Source organism: Achroia grisella, unplaced genomic scaffold, assembly GCF_030625045.1.
Source record: "Achroia grisella isolate CSIRO2021 unplaced genomic scaffold, CSIRO_AGI_Agris_v1 utg1304, whole genome shotgun sequence".
Taxonomy (NCBI): Eukaryota; Metazoa; Arthropoda; class Insecta; order Lepidoptera; family Pyralidae; genus Achroia; species Achroia grisella.
Window position 1 is genome coordinate 387,257 of NW_026712617.1, and position 22,672 is coordinate 409,928.

Consider the following 22,672-nt stretch of genomic DNA (forward strand, 5'->3'; position numbering starts at 1 on the left):
CATGTACCTACTTTGTAAATTAGAGTAACGAAAAGGTATTAAAAGAATTCATAATTCCAATCAATTTATTAAACAGCTCAATACTTAAAATGACTGATGTCAATACAATACATAGATACATCATAATGAATATTAATTTATTGGCAAAATAATTAACTACTTTAGTAAGTAAAGGTACATTTTTAATATTCAGAAGATCATAGAATAAAGTATTAAATACCTTTTTATCTATGGCGATACATTTTTTAAATACTTTAGTTCCTATTAGGTATATAGGGCCACTACTTATTCAGTAGGTACAGTCGGCTTCATAAATATGTTAGAGCGGTCAACAATACCTTATCTTAATTATCAAAAATATTTGTAAATAACTAACAAGTCAACTTATTCGCCTCATTTATTCCTCTATTAAAAATTTAAATATGTTTTGCGAAAATATTAATAACTTTGGATTGTAATAATAATATGTTTATCCTATTGGTGTATATATATAACTGTGAATTATTGTCTCGTATGATATAATATAACCGTGAAGTTACGATTTATCGTATATTATCATATTTATATGAAGTTGACTGCACATACCATTCTACAAACGGACGTGGGCCTTGGTACACATAATTTTACTCTTAGGTATGGGCACATCTAGTTTATATATTTCACATAGATAATAAATTTTTAGACATTTAGTGAAGTATCATAGAGTACAACGGAGGGCGTTTCGCGTAGACATTTACAATAAAAAGGCAATACATTAACACGGTCTTCATAATACACTAAAATTAAAGGCAATATCGGAACTGTAGACAGAGCTCTGGAACGCTTCTTAAATTCAGTCAACCGACATATTGTGTCCTGAAATTAGTCCTGATTTCTCATAATGCGGACCCACGGCCCTAATTTCGAGCTGATTTTACCCACACCTAAATCAAATATTACCCCTCATTTTAGTGCCGCGTGTAGACCGTTTAAGTCATTGACACATTAACCTATTACGAAATGGATACTATTAAACTAGAATTACAAGTAGTGCCAAACGCACGCAGGTATTACAATTATTTGAATCATAGACAATGTGATACACAAGTTGCAATGCACAAAGTACAGTTTACAATCCTAAACCTAATTGTTTTCGAACGTTTCTTAACTTATTATAATCGATTTAACATGAGATTTCAAAAATATTACTCTATTTCTTATGGATATTTTTTCGGTTTCATGAATGCTATTGCTTTATTCGGGATGGGATTGTTATGAGTAGGTCCGGTCTCTGTTGACTATTATTAGGATATACACTTTCGTTCATGTACTGAACGATTTGTTGAGAAGTTAACAAAAGTAATGGTTACTTGCTACAGTGGGCTTCATAAAGATATTGGGGGGACGGGCTGATGGATAAGTAGGAAAGTCTCAATAACATCTTAGCTAATAAAGTTATTAGATTACAATTAGCTATCAACAAATCTTGAACACTTCACTCAGAAGTCGTATACAAATTCCTTAGAAGGTTTATGTATTTGATATTGGAATATAGTATGGAAATGCTAAGACATTATTGATAAAATGACTTCGTCCAATAATACCGTCATTCGACTGCGTACATTTATTTAATTAATAAAATTACATCTAATTTGGGTCCCCTAATATTTTAGACCATCCTAACGCTAGGATCTATATGAAGCTAACTGTATCGGTACTATGTGAACAGGACCTGACATAAATATACTAACAAATACTAATCACATAATGGGCAAAAGACCCCTTGTACTTTAATACATACCACTTTATTATCAATTTATTCATTATTATTGGTACATAATAATGTTAAAAAAAATATTAGTCCCGTGACTAATTTCAAAACATGGTTTTAATGCATAATATTGCATTAGGCAAACTTATTTATATAAATATAATTTGTTACAGAACAAACAGCACTACACCAGCTAATGGAATATTTAAAAATATTCAAATAAAAATATATACTCTTGTATTTAACGCAATCCAAATTTATAGCTTAAAACTCAATATTATATTATATATTAAGATGTTTAAAGTATAAGAGTAATTTAGCTCATTCAATGGGCACGCGAGATGAAACTATGTGGACAATGACAGCGGGGAATGTACGGATTTCAATATCTAATATCGATCGACCATCATTAAAAAATACCTAGACCGATTGATTTGTGCAATTCCCGCAGACTAATGGAAAATGCTCGGCCTGAATAACTGAAAGCCACGGGTCACCCGTTGCAAGGATTAAATTATTTCCAATTAACCTATAATATATTTGTCTACCGATATAGGTCACTTCTTATATGTAATATACAAATGTCTATAATTAATTTAGAGATTCTGAAATCACATTAATGACACGCCTTCCTATTATCTATAATAAAAAATATCGAACAGATGCCATTACTGTATCTATGTGTACAACACACTCAGTTCTACGCCACACAACGCACAACCCTTGCAATGTTTGCAACGAAATTTTCTAGAACGTTGTGAATGTGCAATATGCACATGTATCGTAATATATCAAATTTGACATGGTATTCCGTTAATGATATCAGAGTTAATACTTTAAAAAAAATTATTGTAGTTTATCCAATAAAAAAAAATTGGTAAAATGATTATAATTTTACAAAGGGATATTTATGGAATGACTTAATAATATTTTAGATTAGACTAAAAATGATTAATGTTGTCAAACCAAAAATAATTTATAATGAAAACAAATGAATATATTCATCCCAGTACATGTACATTATTAGTTAGTATATATTTTTAAATATAATTATAATATTAAAAATATAATTTAGAATTTACGTAAACAATACTTGATTATTTTTATTATATAAGAAATTGTAGTATAATAAGAATTAATAAATAGCGAGATTTGATAAATAGCGTACACAAACATGAGACTTCAAATTTGAAACAAATAATTAATGCAGTTTAGTATTATGTGGGCGAAGTAAAGTATGAAGTATATTTTTCACACAGAGGAAGTGAGACAACAATGTCAGCTTTAATTTTTTTTGTCAATTCAATTAAACATATTTGGTGTTAATATCGACAAACTTCGGTAGTTCTAGAAGAATCTTTGGGTTTTGATTTCTACTAGTTTTGCTACAATTTTATATAAAATTAATGGCATATGAAAAATTATAATTAAGGAATGTGTTTGTTTCTTTTGCAAATATAAGACTATTTTAACGGATAATAATAAAAAAATACATATATGTTATATGATACAGTGCAGGGGGATATGTTATAAATGCAGTGACTAAACATGACACAAATATGTACATTAGGCCCACAAAAACTACACAAAAATTAGCACTCATATGTTACAAATGTTGCATCACTATCTAATATACTCAATTTATTTGATCATACGAGTATATATTTTGAAGGTTGAAAATTAGGTATATATATGTATATTCGAATGCGGGTAAGAACGTCAGCATAATATCTATAGCTGCGGATCATGCTTTATAAGCATTCTAATCCAAAAGTTAATCTTTATATAGTATATTAGATTTAATAATAGTTTTAATAACATAAAAATATTTACATAGGATCTAAACAAGTGTGTATATTCAGACTTATGGTGTACACTATATTGGGACTAATAATTATAAATGTCAATTTATTTTAATTTTATAGGTATACCTATTTTATTTAATGCCAACCACCAGTACCAGTCGGCAGGTTGTTATAGATTTCCAGCAACAAACATCATAAGAGATGACCTCTAATCAGTTGCGTTTGTCACCACATTGATGACTTTCACAAATATAATTTTTATAATACTACAAATCCATCCCGCGGGCGTGCTTGCACTTTCTATACGCATTCCTTCTCCCATAGACGCAGCAGTCATAGATCGCTTATATTCCGTTCATATGCTCTCCAAACACACACTACTGATGTCCTAACAATATCTACTTCTAACGTTTTGTGTCCCGCGATCCTAGTCCGGTATCGAGTTTGGGACACCAAATTGTTGTTTCAATACCTTTAAAAACCAACGACAATCGTCGCTATTGCTGCCACAGTAAAGATAACTTTACTCAATATATTATATCTCTTTTATTAATTATTATAAACTGTTTACCGTGAACCGTTCCTCAGAAATGCTCCAAAAATACATTTTTTACTGAATTATTAGGAATCTACATAGTAGAATTATTTTTTACGATTTTGCGATTATATATATTATCGCTATCATATATGTTATTGCGAGTAATAAACAATATATTTTTAATAATTATAACAATGGATATAATAATTTGTAATGACGGTCAGTGCGTAAACTTACTCCGCGTTTACACAAAAAACATGTCGTGTTGTATGTTGTGCTGACGACATGTATCTATTTTGGTAGAAGCAATTGTGGTGATAATTTCACATATACAAAAATTTTACATGTTTGACACATGGCAATCATGATTATTTATGTCGGTGGTATTATGGGGTGGTGAACTTAGTGGTAAACGCGGTGTTAGGAGCACCTTCGGCCGTCCGGTAAACAGATACTTAAATCTAAACGTTTAATAAATATATATTCTAAGCATAAAGCTAAGCTAAAGCGTTTTGGGATCAACTGCATCTTGACTAATCATTTTCGGACTAAATTCAGAAAACGAGAATTTAACGCCCTGAACAACATTTAAAAGAATTTTGCGCTTTCTCTTTATATAGTCATTGCTATTCTTCTGGGTGCTAAACTAGATTGTACCATACGGCTACCACCTAATATAGTTATAATTACTCTTATTCCTCTTTTTTTTGCTGAAATGTCAATACAAGATACAACAAATATGCACACTCTGTATCATATATAGAAGATAAATATATAGTATCATTTTAAACAGTACATAATGAACGTTCTATATGCCGTTAAATAACAAACATTATTTAGCCTTGTATAGCTATAACATACATATAGTCTCTCGCGCCAGAACCTAATTTCTTAAATCATTTCTTCATAGGTCGAAAATTTCTAAAATGATTAAGGTAGTTGTTAATTATAAAGTCTAGTACGTGTCAGCCACGTATTTCCTAAGCAAGAACTGAAATTGATTTTAAAAGTATAAACACATAAGGTTTATTTATAAGGAAATAAAATTTACAAGTTTGTAAGGGCGCTGCTCCTCAACCCACTGTTGGTACCCCAGCTGAAATTAACTAGGCTTCATCATCACAAGGCATTTTGAGGCGAAAAAAATTTGGAATCAGGATCTGTGCCTGGCTCGCGGGCATTATAGAACTTTGATACGCTTACTTTTTACTTGAACTTTGATACACTTTAATGAAAAATAACAATAAAATCATAATATTGAAAGATTACATTTACAAAATTAAAAGCATCATCAAAAGTTACACTCCATGTTTTAGTTTGAGAATGTTTAATTTTGTCTTTGTTTAATGTAACTAGTGCTTACATTATAATTCAAATTCACTCAATTTTCGAATGTACAAAGGCACAAGTAGCCATTGGATTTATACCAATGCAACTAACGTTGGTGCATGGAGGCGAACTGCACAGTGGCAACCTACATTTGATTCTAAAACTGTAAAGAACGATTCATATATTGTTTTTTTATGATACCTAATACGAAAATAGTACTTATTTTCATATTAGATGTTCCTCATGTAAGTAAATACCGGTACCACTGCACGGATCAATCTTTGACTATTTGAAACATGCGAATTTAAGACATTCACCATCATCATCATCATCATCATCTGCTTCTTTCTTATCCCATTTATTTGGGGTCATATATAAGACATTCACCATATTGGTATTTATTTTGATTGAATTGATGATTATTATTTGAATGGTAAAATTAGGTATGCAACTGTGCAGCTTATTTCCTCGTAATACTTGATATTTTGTAAATATGTTAATATTTATATCTATAGTTCGGTAACATAACCGTTAAAAATGAACACATAAACATAATTAATATGTTCACAGCTTTCTTATCATATTGCCTAAACAAATTCATATGGATCTATAAGAAAAACCATAACATACATAACATCCATATTTTGTTACTTACACTAAAATCTTAATATAATAAATGCATTTTCTAGTTTGAACATCCTTCTGGAAGAATCCATGAAGGAAACGTTCAATTATAAACCCGTTATTAGTATTCCATGTCATCTAATATTTTCAAATTAATTATGTAATAAATATATTTGTATAACTGTCTAAAACTACCAAACTTTAATTCTATATAAAATATCTGTAATCCAGATAAATGCGTCTAGAAGTAAGGAACACTAATAACGAATACACATACTAATCCTAATATTGTATACAATATATACTAGATAACTATCATATAACAATAAAAAAATGAAAGTCAAAGCGATTTTATTTGAACTATGTGATTACTATAATTACTACAAATTCCAACCGTAACTATTCTTCTAAGTTTGTATATAGATTTTTTTTTATTTCCTATATTTCCTTCCTGTCTTATACAACTCATCATAAAAACATCATACCTAATTTCTTTAGTAGTACTGTTCTTTTTTCAACTATTACCCTAATTTAAAATAATGTTACGTAACACTGTTGTAGTTAAAATTGGAATATTAAGAAGTTTTTGATTTAAAAGACATATTTTACAATAATAGTTGTATGTTCGGCCAGAAAATTAAAAACCCGCTGATAATCTGACTGATCTGACTTCACCTGACTGCAAACTTTGCAGACGAACGACGTACAGTAGTTAAACATTTGGCAGAGATGCCAACTTTATCAAGATTTTAGGTCTTTGGTTGTATATTTTCAGCCACTTTTCAGTTGTATATTTCCCACAATTTTGTGACATATTTTTGACTACGGAAATTTAGGATTTTTTTACTACAGTCACAATTTTTTATATTCGGAGCTACTGTAAGAGATGTTTGAGTTCCTTTGTTCGAGGCCCAAATATTTATTAATGAAAAATGATCTCAGCACATCCACATAGCGAGGTTGTTTTTTACTTTCCAGTTTGTCTTCCAACATACAACTTCACTAATACAATATGGCTATAATTCAAATTTGTCTATTACAGTAACCTTAGTCGATAGCTATACTTACTCAAAATTTTTATTTTGGAAATTATTTATTTATTATTATTAGATATTTGTATATCATTTCAGTAGATGGTACATTTATATGTATAATATCTGCCAGAAAGAGATGAAAAACAGACGATAATAAATTAATATAATACATAGTTGTAGTTACAATAAATATTAATTATTCTATGAGATCAGATATTTCCTATTATTGCTATAAACATAACGTAGACATAGGTGGGAATGTAAAATCAAATGCCTATGCTTTATCACAATAATACAGAGATTACGAGATTATTCAACAAGTTATTTTTTAAATGAAACCCATACAGTATTGGTTACATATTTGTTTACTAATTGTCAACAAATTTATTTGTTGTTGATAATTAGTAAACCAAAATATGTATATAGAAGGTGGAAATTTATTTTGGCATATTATATTTTGTATATTTTATAACAATTATGCCATATAATTATTACACTCTGCACATTATTATTTTGATATTATATATATTCAGACGACCAAACGAAGCCAAATATTTCATTACATTTCTATACAAATTGTCGCTCACATCGAAATCATGTATTCATTTTAACAAGCAGGAAAGAAACAATATCTTTCTGTATTTTTTTCTTTTTCGAGTAAATTTATTTAGAAATATAATAAATATAGTTTGTCCCTTATCTACATATATGTAGACATCTCGCAGTCATAATATACGTGTTACCTATTAGTCACACCATAAACACACAGACGCCGCTGTGATAAAATCATTTAGTTAGCGTTCAGTACATAATTTTAAAAGATCTGTACCTCTTCACAGCCAGTTGTTTACATATTACTAGAATATGTTGACATACCTCGATTTATATAATTTATATAAATATATTTAATATGAATTAATATAATAATAATATTACTCATATCCCACATTAACTTCAGGTCTCTAAAATATCTATTTTTTATATTATATATCTGATCAAGTTAGTTATGTGAACTACTATATTTTGTAAGTAAAAATTATATTGAAAAACCACAACATATATATTATAATAACAACGCTTTCGACTAAACAATTCTCTTTGGATTGATTAAACTAGAACTGAATAAATGTGGAACTGGTTAATAAAAATACGACTATCCTGAACTCATTTCATCTTACCAGGAATTTGGATACTGTTTTACTGAACCCAAGAGGCGGGAACCCAGAGCGGTTCAGACTGAACTCTCCAAGCCGCTTTCAAAAGGTGGGTGAGTGCAATCGCCAATTCTTCATTCAATATTTCTTCATCAAACATATAGCCGTAGAGAAAGTTGATTCGATTCGATGATCTTACTATATCCGTAAATTCTTCCTCCTGTAGAACAAATTTATTTAGAGAAATTAGAAATTATTATTGTTACATGTGCAATTTGTCCAAATTTATGACAGCCACGTGATTTTAAATATTGTTATGTGTCGGTCATTTTAAGAAAAGTTAATTTCATTTCAGTAAAACGTTGACATTTCATCATTCTTTGATTAAAATAGGTAACTTAATTGAAAAATTGTCAGATACACAACTCGAGTAGCTCTGAATTTATACATATAGGCATTTTGTAATGCATGTCATAATTTTTGCAATATCTTTATGGTCCAGTTGGGGCCATTAATGATAGAATGCAGGGCTGTCCACTTTATTATTATACAATGTATAAAAATCTCATGTCACAATGTTTACTCTGAAAAGGTTTGTACAATTTTTATGACTTTACTAGTTGTATTATATGCTTGCATTATACAACATATACACATGTAATGTTGTATGTTGTTTAATACTATGTTGGTGTGGCTGAGTGTATATATACATATGTGTGTACATATAACATGCTGCCAATTTGTGTATGCTATTTAAAATACATATTAATGGCAATAATATTTAATAAATAAATGTATATTATAATTATTATATTTGCTGAGTCTGAGAATAGATAGTAAACTAATTATTACACCCCTAAGTGATAAAAGGGATCATAAATAATATGAATGATAAAACAATGTCTGCTGGATCAGCGAGTATCAGTATAATGTACTTAATAACTAACCGTAAATGCTCTGGAACATTCTTTATCGAAAGTAGAACGTGCATTGGCAGCTGTTCTCGTTGCTATCAGTCTCTCTAGCGGTGGTGGTCTGACGTACACTATGTAAGGTCGCAGTCGTGGTGTTCGAAGCATCTTCAGCGCTTGCCAATGTGGACTGAGTACGCAGACGCGACCTGCAAGAATACAATATATACCGACATGTATTACTAAAAATATCACATACTACCGAACACGACTGACTTTCCGTGAAGGAAACAGCTAGCAATGTATAATGTCAGGTTGACTTCCACATGGAAAACCAACCGCCTGAAAACCATTGTGATAAATTCATGTTGGATTTGTCATGATGGACTAATTGACCTGACCTCGTGCTCGTCTTATTATCCTCCACTGGTGACCCGTTATCGTAGCGTAGCGCAGAAGGTTGCACCATTCCATTATCATCCATAAATAAAACACCGATTACAAAACCATGTGATCAGTGATGGCAGTGGGCTCACCCCCGTAATATGTATACATTTTACTGGGTTCATTTTAATCATTCATTCGTTAATAATTAATTGTTATAACATATCTAATTTTTAGGCTTAGTAATAAAAAGTACATGCCTACTTTAGAAAAGGCATATTACGGCGCTGCCTACAGATATCACTGTTATTTATATCTGTTTGTAATGCTTACTTACTTATTTAGGTGTTGAGTTCATCATAACGATAATTGAAACGTCTCAGGTCACCCCTCCTGGGTTAACTGCCGTAACGGTATGTCACTAAATATATAACTATAAATAATTGTCATATAAACCTGTATTAATAATAGTCTCCACACTTTCTGCTGACGTGCCGTACAGATTTCCTTTATATTCGCCGTGTTCTATAAATTTTCCTTCTGTAATATCTTGCTCCATTTTCTCACGAGTCACGAACATATATTCCTTTCCGTTTTGTTCACTTGCTTTTTGCGGTCTAGACGTGTCTAAAAATGAATAATACACATACATAATAAATGAATAAAAACCTTTCAAGGTCAATGCAAAGAGGTACAGATATGAATACAAATGTTTGTATTATGCAGAGAAACAACCCACAGTAGAGGGTAAGGAAGGCAGTTTTATACCGCTGTACAACATAGGTATTTTTCCGTCAACAACACTTCACTTTTTCCAGTGTTTAGAGTGTGTCATTATTGTCTAAATGTATAAAAAATATATATATTATTTTGTACACCACCTAATATAGGTGTTAGGCTTTAGAGTACAGAGGTAGTCACTGAAACGACTTTTTGGCAGGATATTAACCACAGTACGAGGTTTTTTTAATTTATGACTAGATAGCACTGTATGAATTAACGTGTGTAAAAAAATATACTTACAGGGTACGGGCGTGACGTACTTCTCAGGGTCCGTAGCAATCAGTCTCCTGCGCAATTCGTTTCTACCGACTCCTGGTGCCCCAACTAACACAATGGGTCTAACTAAGCCAGGCCTTGGGTACAGACGTGCAACTTCCTCATACGTTGGTATCATTTCGCGATCAAAGTCATCATTTTCTGTGATGTCGTATATGATTTTCTTGACTTTGGGGGTCGATTTGCAAGGCAGGAGGGCCGTCGCGGTGGGTGTCGGCGAACATGGTGTCTTAGGAGCGCAGTCCGAGTTGGTTGCGGATGGACTGCAAAGCGCGGGCTTACCTGCATCATAGTATATACATATATATATATATATATTGTCAGTTGCAATAAGTATATATATTAATCTGGAATCCTCAAATATTCATGGAAAAGAGCAAACCTCGCGGTTACTTTTATAATTTTGTAGCAATATTTGAATAATTATTTTTATATTTCAACATTTTTTCTTTCGGTAAATCGTCGAGATCTAATCATACTATTTTAGAACTCTGAACAATATATGTATATTACTATATACCGCTCAAAGTTTATAGTCTGTGTTCTTCTGATATATTATATAAACTTATTATAAAGTTTCAAAAAACATTCTGTAGTTTATGCGTGAAACAGTAAACAAAGATTCATCCATCAATTCATCACTCACAAACTTTCGAGTTTATAATATTGTGAGGTACAGAGAACACCAGTGAGATTACTATACTGTAAATATAAAAAGAATAAGATGATGTACAAAGACGAATAATCACTATATCTGTATATTCTATATACGTAAGTAATAATAATAATAAACATGTAGATTTGTCCGCAAATCTCTGTCTTTTATTTAAGAAATCTTCATCATCATCATGATTTATTTTGTAGTTCTCATTGTTTGGTGACTTTCACCCGCAACGACAAGTTAGTCATCCCATCAAAGGGAGATATATACATAATAATAATAATAATAAATCTATTTATTGCCAATAACAGTACAGTGTCACAGTTACACAATTATACAGAATATTTATAGTAATTTGCAATAGGTACAAGCTCAGCTAGCGCAGTACAGCACTGGGCACCCAGCGCTGGTTTTCAGTTTATGTTTGTACGTTAGTAATATAGACGACGATGATAACTAACCATCCATAGTTTGTGGATCAGACTGCCTTTCGTGAATAATGCGACCTTCTTGTAATGCTCTTGATGGAATTAAACCAGCCCTCATGACTCTATCGCCTTCACGTCGAGCTTGCCACCTAAATATATATAGATATAAGTAAATATATGGTCTTATTAATAAAAAGTGTTGCTTAATAATTTTCAGCATAATCAATAAATCAATTCGACGACTTCGGTGGTTTAGCGCACCGCTTTACGTCCGATGGTCGCGGGTTCGATTCCTCGCACGGTACAAACATTTATATGTTTGCATCCGTCTGGGTATGTTGTATACATAATATGTATGTATTTGTATCAGTTATTTAGTATCCATAACACAAGCTTTAGTTGGCTTAACTTGGATCTAGATGGCGCTGTGTGAATTGTCCTGAGATTATTATTTTATAAAATAAAAAGTCAAAAGGTATTTTTTTGTTGAGTAATGTTCTTTTACTAATTTACTCACCAATAAGCGTCGTCTTGGGAAACAATGTGGAGAACATCTCCCTTTTTAAAATTCAATCCGGCCTCTTTGCACGGTATATAGGGATCCTCAGATGAATTGTAGTTGAACAGAGCACGAACCCTCACTTTACTTTCTCGAAGCCCTCCTTTACCGAATGATGGGACTAATTTGAATGTTATTGTTCCTTCTGAACTTTGCTGGTGACGGAAAGTTGAAATTAGATACAGAATTTTATCATACGGATGTCTGTGTCTAGTTTTTCTACGAAGATACAATTTCTAACACAAATAAAAGCAATTATGGTAGAAATTTAAAAATATCAGATAAAAATTATGTCATTAGGTTCCACTTTTTCCTGGAAAGTTTGTTTAGTTTTATGGAAATACTGCCACTAGTTGCTACACGCCCCTTCATGACACCTAATATATACATAAACACTAAACTTGTATGATAATAAGCTTTAATAGTGCACCAAAACTACATACAATTTAGGGCTGTATAGACATAAAATAATAATCGATTCAACGAAATCCATCGACTAAATGTGTTCCGTGCAGACATTGTTTGAAATGTTTTTTTTTAATCATATCGGGGCGAAAGGGTTTGTTAGTAATATGAAATAATTACTCCATTGCTAGCCATGTACCAAACCAGTTTGACCTCCACGCGGTTCCCCCTGAAAACCATAAATTCCTGGTGAAAACATGGGCTAACTGACCTGACCTAATTCTCATCCTATCATCCTCCACTGGTGCCCCGTCAGCGTAACCCGTGAGCGCAGGTGGGTGCACTATTCCATAATCATGCATTAAAAAAACTTATGATTTTACAATCAGAATATATTTTACAAAAATAACTGAAATTTAATCAACTCATTATTGTTCAAGCACGTGTACTAAACAATAAAATACTTTGTTTTTTAACATGACTACAGTAGTACCAGTATAGCCAGCACGTCGGCGGGTGTTTTGTTCTCCACGCTAATGCCATTGACTTCAATGACCTCGTCGCCGGCATGTATTAGGCCGGATCGATCAGCCGCACCCCCGTGCATCACCCGTGCTATCACAATCTTCCCCGTTTCTTCATCCGTCTTTATCGTTGCTCCCTGTCATACAATACGATACAGTCAACTTCATGTACATCCTATGGTCTAGTCAAAATCTATACTTCTTCAGTATATATAAACCAAAAGGTAATTATAACGTAATTATGATTTTTACACATTACATTATTATGACGATTGTAATTAGTTATACAGGGTATTGTTTACATAATCAATTTATGTTATTTATTAATATAATTGTAATTAAATTGAAACTATAAATAATATTACTGTATATTATAACTTGCCAAATATGTAGTGAAATTTTTTACTTTGGTCAATATATAATAATATAAAATATATATGCCAAATATTTAATGATATTTAATATGTTTTATGGCTTTCACTTAAATAATGTTTACTAAGTATTCGAAGACTTGTGTTTTGAATATTTAATGACCATTATTCTCTAAATGTACGTATAAAAATTATATCAGCAAGATATACATAAGAAACAGTCACTGGAGCTCATGAAAGATTGCAACGTGCCTATACTCGCTTTTGTAATAGGAAACTGTTAATAATATGGATAATAATATTAAAATATAATAAAAAATACTATTTATTTTTAAATATTACTTATTTGTATGATATTCGTTTCTAAAACATCTCTAAATTTTCATGCCCATCTGATTGTAAATGGTTACCGTAGCCTATAGCCTGAAACACCAGGGGCGTAACGTGCGCATTGCCAAATCTTAATACACCGTTTTTGAAATTTTTTAGTCTATAGAGAAAACCTCAGCAGGTATTCATTTTAAAATCGAAGTATACGCGGTTACTGTTTATTTAATTATACATTAGCGATGGAGATGAAGGTAGAAGGCTGATGTATGGTGTTTAAATTATAGAGTACGGAGGAGGAGACACGACTAAGGCAGCAATGCATAAGGGGACATCCATAAATTATACATACGCGTAAAAGGCCACCCCCCTTTGCCAGTCAGGGTAGACTATGAGTGACATTGTATAAAAAAACAAGTAGTATTAACTATCAAAAATGACGATGTTATGTCCGTGTTGTTCATATATATATACAAATATTATCAGGTAAGTCAATACAAAGAGATTTTAATTTTCTCTGATATAACAGTAAGAAGTTTCACTCCACATGTATGCCTGCGTAAGTACGCTGAGCATCATACATATATCTACTAAATTATTTTGTTACCGCGAGTATGTATATATAGAAGGGACTTAAGGCAAGTTGAATAATATATTTATTGATAACTATCAAAAATATTATAGCCTAAAATTTATTTCTTTTAACAGAAAACATTGAGCTATTTTAAAAAGCTACGAATTGATTATATAACTAAGTATGTTTCTGTTAAGTATACAAAATTAGTTTAATCGAAGCACATTCTTATATTGCTTTATTTTTTTTCTCATAATAATCAAAGTAATCTGGTATAAACACGAAAACAATTAAGAAACGGGGAAATATAAAAAAATTGGTAAATTAAATAGTGAATATTTCATTGGATATCGTGATCTATTATAATACTGACTTACGATATCTAAAAGCACGATCTATAATTTATTGAAAAAGCTAGAACTCGTTGCGTGTCTCAATGGATTCAATGTCGCCATGTTGTTTATTATTATTTTTTAAATTTAGGGGAAAAACTTTGGTAAGAAATGATAGTCATATTCAAGGTCGTCTAAGTGTGTTTGGAATTCTTTAAGGGCGGGGTTGAGGAAGTAGTAAAATATAATAGATTTCGGCTCTCTTACCTATACCTATAAGTCTTAAGATTTGTTGGTCTTGAGATTTTTCGGGGACAATTCTTTAGGATCCTGCGTCCCATTTGCTAGGCCTCTGACGATGGGGACCGTACACATCGTGAGTAAGTCGTATAGAATGATAGGTATCTATATATAAAATCCTGAGAGACTGTTTGACGACGAAAGCCAGATGGGCTGGGGCAACATGTTGACACGCTAAACTTATTATTGCCGATGTTCATCTTTATGTACTCGTATATAATTTTTATGTACAAATACAAATACTCGTATTTGTCATGTAACTCTTAACTCTAAACGGCTATACTGTGTACGATAACATTTTTAATTAGGACACGGCCGGGCTAGCTGCTATTCCGGACAAACGACGAAGCTGGGTCGGCTAATAATCTATAAATTGTATATAAGCATAGTACAAATCTGAATGATTCTATATTAATTTACCATAAAGCGAAGAGACATTTATAGCAGTATTAACAAATTCCTGGTCGTGATAATAATGTACATATTTACTTAAACTGGAAAACACAAATAAAATTACATTCCACTCATCGTTACAGAGAAGAAAAACATATCCAATAGGTTTTATTATGAAGCACTAATCTTCTAAAACTAAAACTAGTAGCAGTTTTAAGTACTGTAAATTCAAGTTGATGTAATCCCGTAGACACTACAAAAAAGTAATTTCTTTTTAAAGTTTGTTTAAGTCTATTATATTTAATCCATAAAAAAAATTGATTTGAAATATAAACTTACAATTATAGTTTCAGATATAATAGACTGGCGCTTCAGATTTAGAAATTTCTTACCGTCTTCTTGTCTCGTGATTGAAACATATTTGTTTGATAATAAAACTCCTTCAGCCAAAAGAGTTCAACATTATGACAATTTATTTTATTGTTATAATTGAATAAATGCGCAGGGTTATTTGCATTTCAAATATGAAGTATAAAATTTAAAATAATAAAGTACTTTACTCAGTTTTATAATTAGTTAAAATTATTTAGTATAAAAAATTACCGTTATATTTCATTGCACTTAATACCGCAATATAATTTGTATTGTCAATAAATAAAAATGCATATTTATAACAAATTATTAAGAATGTATAAAAGGATACAATATTGAAAATTAATATGTACGAGTATCTAATGTTAAACATGAGACCATAATGCAGTAAATTAAGAAAGATCAAAATAATCAATAATGTGTACAAGCAATGTGTATTGTGTACAGCGGTTGCATTAAATAGCTTGGTATAAAAAATAAAAATCTGATAGTAGTGAGGCTAGACACAACACAATACAAATTGCATTCAACATCTAGAGATAGCAGCTAATAAATTCAAAAGTTTTAGATAAGGACCGGTGATGAATGATGACAGGATCATAACGCCAGCAAACAATGGGCGGGTAAGTAGTTGGCAATAAGAATATTTGGACGGGTAAAATGAAACGTTAAAATAAGTAGCAACATAAATATTGAACATATATTACATACTTACCACTATTGGCTCTGCACTCTGTGCTCCACCCTTTGGTAAAAAAAACATTGTTCAATGCTGGTAGTATTTTTCTGTTACATAAAATAGTATAATATATTTATATATGTATAAGTAATAAATAAAATACATATTGCCACATAAACAGAAATATCACATTCTAAGTGCCCAACAGTATATAATATAAGGTAGATAATTACATAAATAACAGTTGGTAATTGTACTCCTCACACTCATATTAAATTTAGCTGCTATTTCTAAATGACCGCTATTTTTAAAGATAATTTTTAAATTACATAGCCAGATATGCCATGAGAACTTTTATAACCTTATAATTATCTTATAGTAGCTCTTGGGCATCAAAGGCTTTGGAAACTAAACATACTGCATTTAAATGGACACACATCAAGGTTACACATATTATTATTATTTAAACACAAAATCAAGACATTACCAGAGGCTCATCGCTTTTGACTAGTTGGACTATTTTGACAGTTTCTTCCTCTTCATCAGCTTCAAGTGGAATATCAGGTAGATGTGGGTAGTAATCCTTTTGGGCTACTGCATCGTGTGTGCACAATATAGCCTGAGTTATTAATAACAATAAGTATCAATTTACATTTTAATAAGGATTTTCATATAATACTATAATTATCATCATTATTTAAGCCATTCATTGATTTATGTATACAGAATAGACAAAAATAAATAAAGTACATTATTATAGATATAAAAGAATCATTTTAGTTTCTTTTAAAGTAATTTATTGTAAACTAGCTACTCGCCCTGGCTTCACATGGGTGTACATGTATTATATATACATATAAACCTTCCTCTTAAATCAGTCTATCTATTAAAAAAAGTAGTTTTAAAGATTTAATTATCCATAGGGACAGCCAGTGACAACGACTTTGCTTATATTATGGGATAATGATAATGATAAAATAAATTGTTTTTAAATTATATTTTATGCTTTGGAGACAGTTTTTTGGCTGACAATGTATTCATGGTTTTGGATTGATATATATTATTGTTTCCAAATAAACATATAAATGTCATAAAATGAACTTTAATTTGATATAATCATATCAATCAATGACTATATATTGTACTATGGTAAATGGTTTATTCTCTCAACCATTCTTTAATTCCCAGGATGTTGGTGATGACTAAGTCAGTAAAAAAGTCCAAAAACTTTGGTGTAAGAGGAAGTCATTAAAAAATGTATTTAATGATATAGTAGTCTATATAATATTTAAAAAAAGCCCCTAACATATACCCAAGTTAAACAGTTAGGGTAATGAAGAAGATATGTAAGTGTAATAAGATTAAAAAAGAACTAACTTGGAAATGAGGTTTCTGCAACAAACTAAGTAGCTCATCATATTCTTTTGATACAGAAACCAGGTCTGCCAGTAATTCCAACACTTCTAAAGTAACTTGCATTGCATTAGAGAGGAGTGGGTAAAATTTATCATCTTTGCCTTTGGCCACTATTTTGTTATGAACTTGGACTAGAGCATGTAGCTGTTTAGATTGCAACAGTTCACTTAAGAATGCCACATCTTCACCACCCGGTTGTACTTCCTTCAATGATGATAAAAGACGTGTCAGTGCTGTAACAATTCATATGAGTATTATAAATGTCTTCATTATTATAGGAGTAGTAACATGACCATGAGAAAATTTTTAACTTATACAAGTATACTTTTTTGACACAAAGACCAATAAATACTTATGTCTGTCTAGCCTATAAAAACATAATGAGCTTCATGTTTTGATAGGCTAGACAGGCAAAGACAGATCACCATCAGAACTGGCATATGCATTGTGCCACCAATATGGTATAAAAAAGGTGAAAATGGTCAAAATATTTGTAACATTTACTCCTCACAGCTGGTATCATAGAAACGGTATAGTCGGAGGCAATTGCAAATAGTGTAATGAAAGCAATTTAACAATATTTACATTCAGATTTCATAATGGGTTTCATAACAGAATATGCCTCATTACAGTCTGCAGGAGTTTATATAGTATGAAGAGTACAACACATGAGCCATCACACACAGCTCTGCACACACAATGGCCCAGATCAGGGGCTGATTGTGGAAAATAGTGTGTAACTTATATTACATTATATGAGCCATAACACATGATAATGTTAGTGTTATTTATTTTTTATCAATAAAGTATAGTACACCCATGCATGCAGTACTTCATTGAGTATACTGCATATACTGGGTAGTGGTGGATAATAGGATTTAAATGATGCCAGGTCTGTAGGTCAATCAGCATCATAACACAGTCACAAAAATTGTCAATGATGGTTCCTAGGATGGACTGCATAACGCTTTACTAGTCCACTAGTCTCTATTAATAACAATCCCAATGCAACCAGAATGTTGTGCTGTTCAAGTCTATAGATATTTTCATTATTTAAAACATTAACCTTAGTAGCAAGAAACATTAGTAGCAAGAAAATGGCATAATATGAGTATGAAATCAATAAAGAGTTAAATATAACAATTGAGAATTAATTAACAGGATATGTATGAATACATATTTTTACATATAAAAATCTATTAGAGAGTTTAAAAATATCTAAGGTGACTATAGGACCAACTAATATTTTAGATATTTAACATATAACATTTTCAAAACACAACTAAAGTAATTTATTAATTTAAATTGAATAAAATGGCTCTTTTTGATGTAATTAATCCCGATAATATAACGCATTTAGAATGAGCAATATTCAGTTCTATAATTATGTAAACCATAATAAAATAATAGTATGCCGATGTTTTGATAGTCAATGCACGAATTTATATAATATAATAAAATATATATATATATATATATTATAAAAAAAATGCATACCTGGGTCCCAGTTCTCTGTAGCAGCATCCATATTTCATAATTTTTAGTGAAAGTGTAATGATAAAAAAAGGTTATCATTAAAAGGAAACAAATGTTTACTGTTTTATTGATTGAGTCCGATAGAGTACGATGTGATATATTCAGACATTATCGACTTTTATTGTAATCTACACCGTCACGTAAGGTACTATAAAATGAATACATAGTTGTAATTAACGACACATTTTTATTACAAAATTACATTTGAATTTTAATTTAAAGAGAATTAATATTAGTGTTTTTATAAAATTTCTAATAAAAATGGATTGTGAAAAATGTGAAATTTCAATTGAACGAATTGACCTGGCTAACTGACTGATTCTATTTTGAATGGATTAATGCAGCTGTCATTTGTCGTTGACTGGCCTGTCGCTGATCTCGATTCGATGTTACACGTTACCAACTTTCTAAGTAACACACAACTGAGAGTGCGCCATCTGTTTTTCTTATACAACAGAAACAGTAATTTTACAAAAATATTTTTATTAATTTTAATTTGCTCTGAAGTTTACAATATTTTAAACAAAATTATAATTATATTATATATTCCATTCAGCATAATTATTATTTTATTTAAAACATGGGGGTTGCACCGTTGCACTGTTTCATTATATTGTATTATATAAATTAATTTAAACTCTAAATCTGTGTTGTATACTTATTTCCGTACTCATGCGTTGCCGTTTCAAAAGACTATGATTTTTCATTCTTGTCGAGTTATTGTTAAAATTATATTATACGATCTATTCCAATTTCGACACGTATAAATTACTTTAGTACAGTACTCTATATTGCCACAATATTCTAGTAAGTACTTTACGCATACAATGAATATGTTTCAAGATGTGTTTCATAGAGGGCACGACTAGTATTTATCGGAACGTAGTAGTCGAGGTAATGGCCCTCTGAATGAAAATAAAATCAATAAGTTCAAAATACAGCGTTCACGCAAGGTATAAAAATTATAGTTTAAGTAATCTAGTTAAACATCCTCGTGATTTCGCGATATTTTTTAAAATTTTATATAGATTTTGTATTTTTTTATTAATTGCGATGATTTAGGTAGGTTTATATATTTTCTTCAACGTAATATTGACAACGGTATCTTTTAAAATGTTTTTGCAATTATTAAAACCTACCAATTTTACATTGCTAATTTGATACTCATTATCTTTGTCTTGTCTATTCTACCTATTATATTATACTCTGATTTCCCCTCACTCTACTCCATTTTACCCCACGTAACTCAACTTTTATAAAAAGGGGCTTAGGTATAAGTACGCTTTTCTATATTTTCCTCTCTTCGTAAGGACCTTCATCATCGAACTGCAAGCACTTTAAAAAGAAGTTGATTACTTATGTAAGCAGCTCTCCAGATTGGCGTTTAGCAACTTATTTTAATAATGTATTTTTAAAAATATTCAAACAGTTAACTTTAAAAAATACGGAAGATCTCTGGGACATGTCAGTTAAAGTAGTTAGTTCATTCATAGATATTGTTGCTCCTTATCTAGCTACTATTTTCAATAAATGGGTTGATAATGGCGTGTTTCCTCAATTAATGAAATTTAGCAAATTAATTCCACTGTTTAAATCAGGAGATAGATTTGAGCTAGGCAACTATAGACCAATTTCTATTTTGCCAGTTCTAAGTAAAGTATTTGAAAATATTATGTTTAACCAATCATAAAATCATGGGAGAACTCACAGGATGCTCTCGGCGTTTTTTGTGACTTATCGAAGGCGTTTGATTGCGTAGATCATAAAACACTTTTGTATAAGCTCGAACATTATGGTATTAGAGATAATGACCTAAGTCTAATGAAAACTTATCTAGAGGATAGGGTGCAAACTGTAGATATTGATGGTGTAAAGTATAAGGGTACTAATATAAAAATGGGCGTTCCTCAAGGTTCAATCTTAGGGCCATTTCTCTTTTTAATTTATATAAATGACCTTCCCTACATGGTAGAGAAAGTTGCAGATATAGTGTTATTTGCGGATGATACTTCGTTAGTATTTAAAATTTGTCGCCAATGTAATCATTTAGACGATGCAAATTATGCTATCTCTGCTATATTAAATTGGTTCACATGTAATAAGGGGCCGTTCAAGTATTACGTAAGCACTATAGGGGGGGGGGGGGTCTTTTCTTTGCTTATTTTGGATGACATGGGGGTGGGGGAGTCTGTATGATGATTACGTCATCGGTCGTAATTTACTTTTTTACAGGAATGGCAACCCTCACATTGACTTTGCTAAAAAAAACAATACATTAATTGAGAGATGTTTACGTAAGCATGGGTGGAGGGGGTAAGAGCTTTGCTTACTTTTGCTGACAAGGGGGATGGGGGGTAAATAATTGTGATAAATCTGCTTAGGCTCCCTAAAATATGGTCGAGCGCAGTGATGGCTGGCTCATCCGTCATACTCGTGAACGAGAGCTGCTTGTAGGGACTGGTCTGCTCTTATCACTACGACTGATTTAATCTTATTGTGTTTTTATATTTGAGCCTAAATAAATTAGTGCTGGTTGGTAGTTTGTATTCACACGTTTCGACTTGTAAAATGTGAACTTATAAGGATTGTTTAAAAGAGCACCACACAAGTTTCTTGCTTATTCTTCTTGTGATGAGACAACTTTCCGAATAAGCGGTAGATTTAAAAAAATGTTGACTATTCAAAAGTGCTTAAATTAAGTTTATTTGAATAGATGATTTTCTATTCTATTCTATTCTATTCTATTCTATTCTATTCTATTCTAGGTAGTCATTATTCCCGTATGAAGTTACGTTCTCAGAACACAACTTTATTACATATATATTAGTTTATTACGGTTTCACTTATGAAGTGTATGCAATTCCGAATAATACAAGGGATAAATAGAACCAATTTTACAAAAACGGAAGTAGAACTCTTAAAATGATTCAAAATTCATTTTAAGAGTAATAATAAATTCATTCTAATAAAAAGAGGCTTAGTATCATTTTATTATAAATTCAAAAAATGTTAATTTTGTCTGATGGTGGTATATGGATTTACTGCTTCACCGGAAGTTTTTCTTCATGGGTAGAGGGACTCCGATCCCACGGAAGGATTTATGGCGTGGCTTAGGACCAACTCTTGCCAGACGAATGAAAATGTATCTGTCCAACTGTTTGTTACTCTTTCATAGCTAAACGGTTGAGTTAAATGAAAAATAGAAGA

The 22,672-nt window shown here is 31.1% G+C and overlaps 1 protein-coding gene across 2 annotated transcripts; it reads right to left on the reverse strand.

The window, feature by feature from the left end:
* Positions 1–8,182: 8,182 nt before the first annotated feature.
* On the reverse strand, positions 8,183–19,736 carry LOC131855117 (MAGUK p55 subfamily member 7). Of its 2 annotated transcripts, XM_059206353.1 has the most exons (11): positions 19,427–19,736; positions 17,891–18,162; positions 17,001–17,132; positions 16,550–16,579; positions 13,135–13,302; positions 12,195–12,391; positions 11,711–11,826; positions 10,553–10,870; positions 9,986–10,156; positions 9,182–9,354; positions 8,183–8,454 (listed from the first exon to the last, which is right to left on the reverse strand). In XM_059206353.1, the coding sequence occupies exons 1-11, from the start codon at positions 19,455–19,457 to the stop codon at positions 8,278–8,280; spliced, it is 1,785 nt and encodes a 594-aa protein (XP_059062336.1). In that variant the 5' UTR covers positions 19,458–19,736; the 3' UTR covers positions 8,183–8,277. The 2 variants fall into 2 exon arrangements, with proteins under 2 accessions (XP_059062336.1, XP_059062337.1); XM_059206354.1 differs by lacking the exon at positions 16,550–16,579.
* Positions 19,737–22,672: the final 2,936 nt, after the last annotated feature.

Coding starts and splice junctions, on each gene's coding strand:
- LOC131855117 (XM_059206353.1), bottom strand. CDS start 19,457: ATGGATGCTGCTACAGAGAACTGGGACCCAG. Junction 16,580..17,000: donor TCAAAAGCGATGAGCCTCTG/GTAATGTCTTGA, acceptor TTTTTACCAAAG/GGTGGAGCACAGAGTGCAGA. Junction 12,392..13,134: donor CCGACGTGCTGGCTATACTG/GTACTACTGTAG, acceptor TTCCGTCACCAG/CAAAGTTCAGAAGGAACAAT.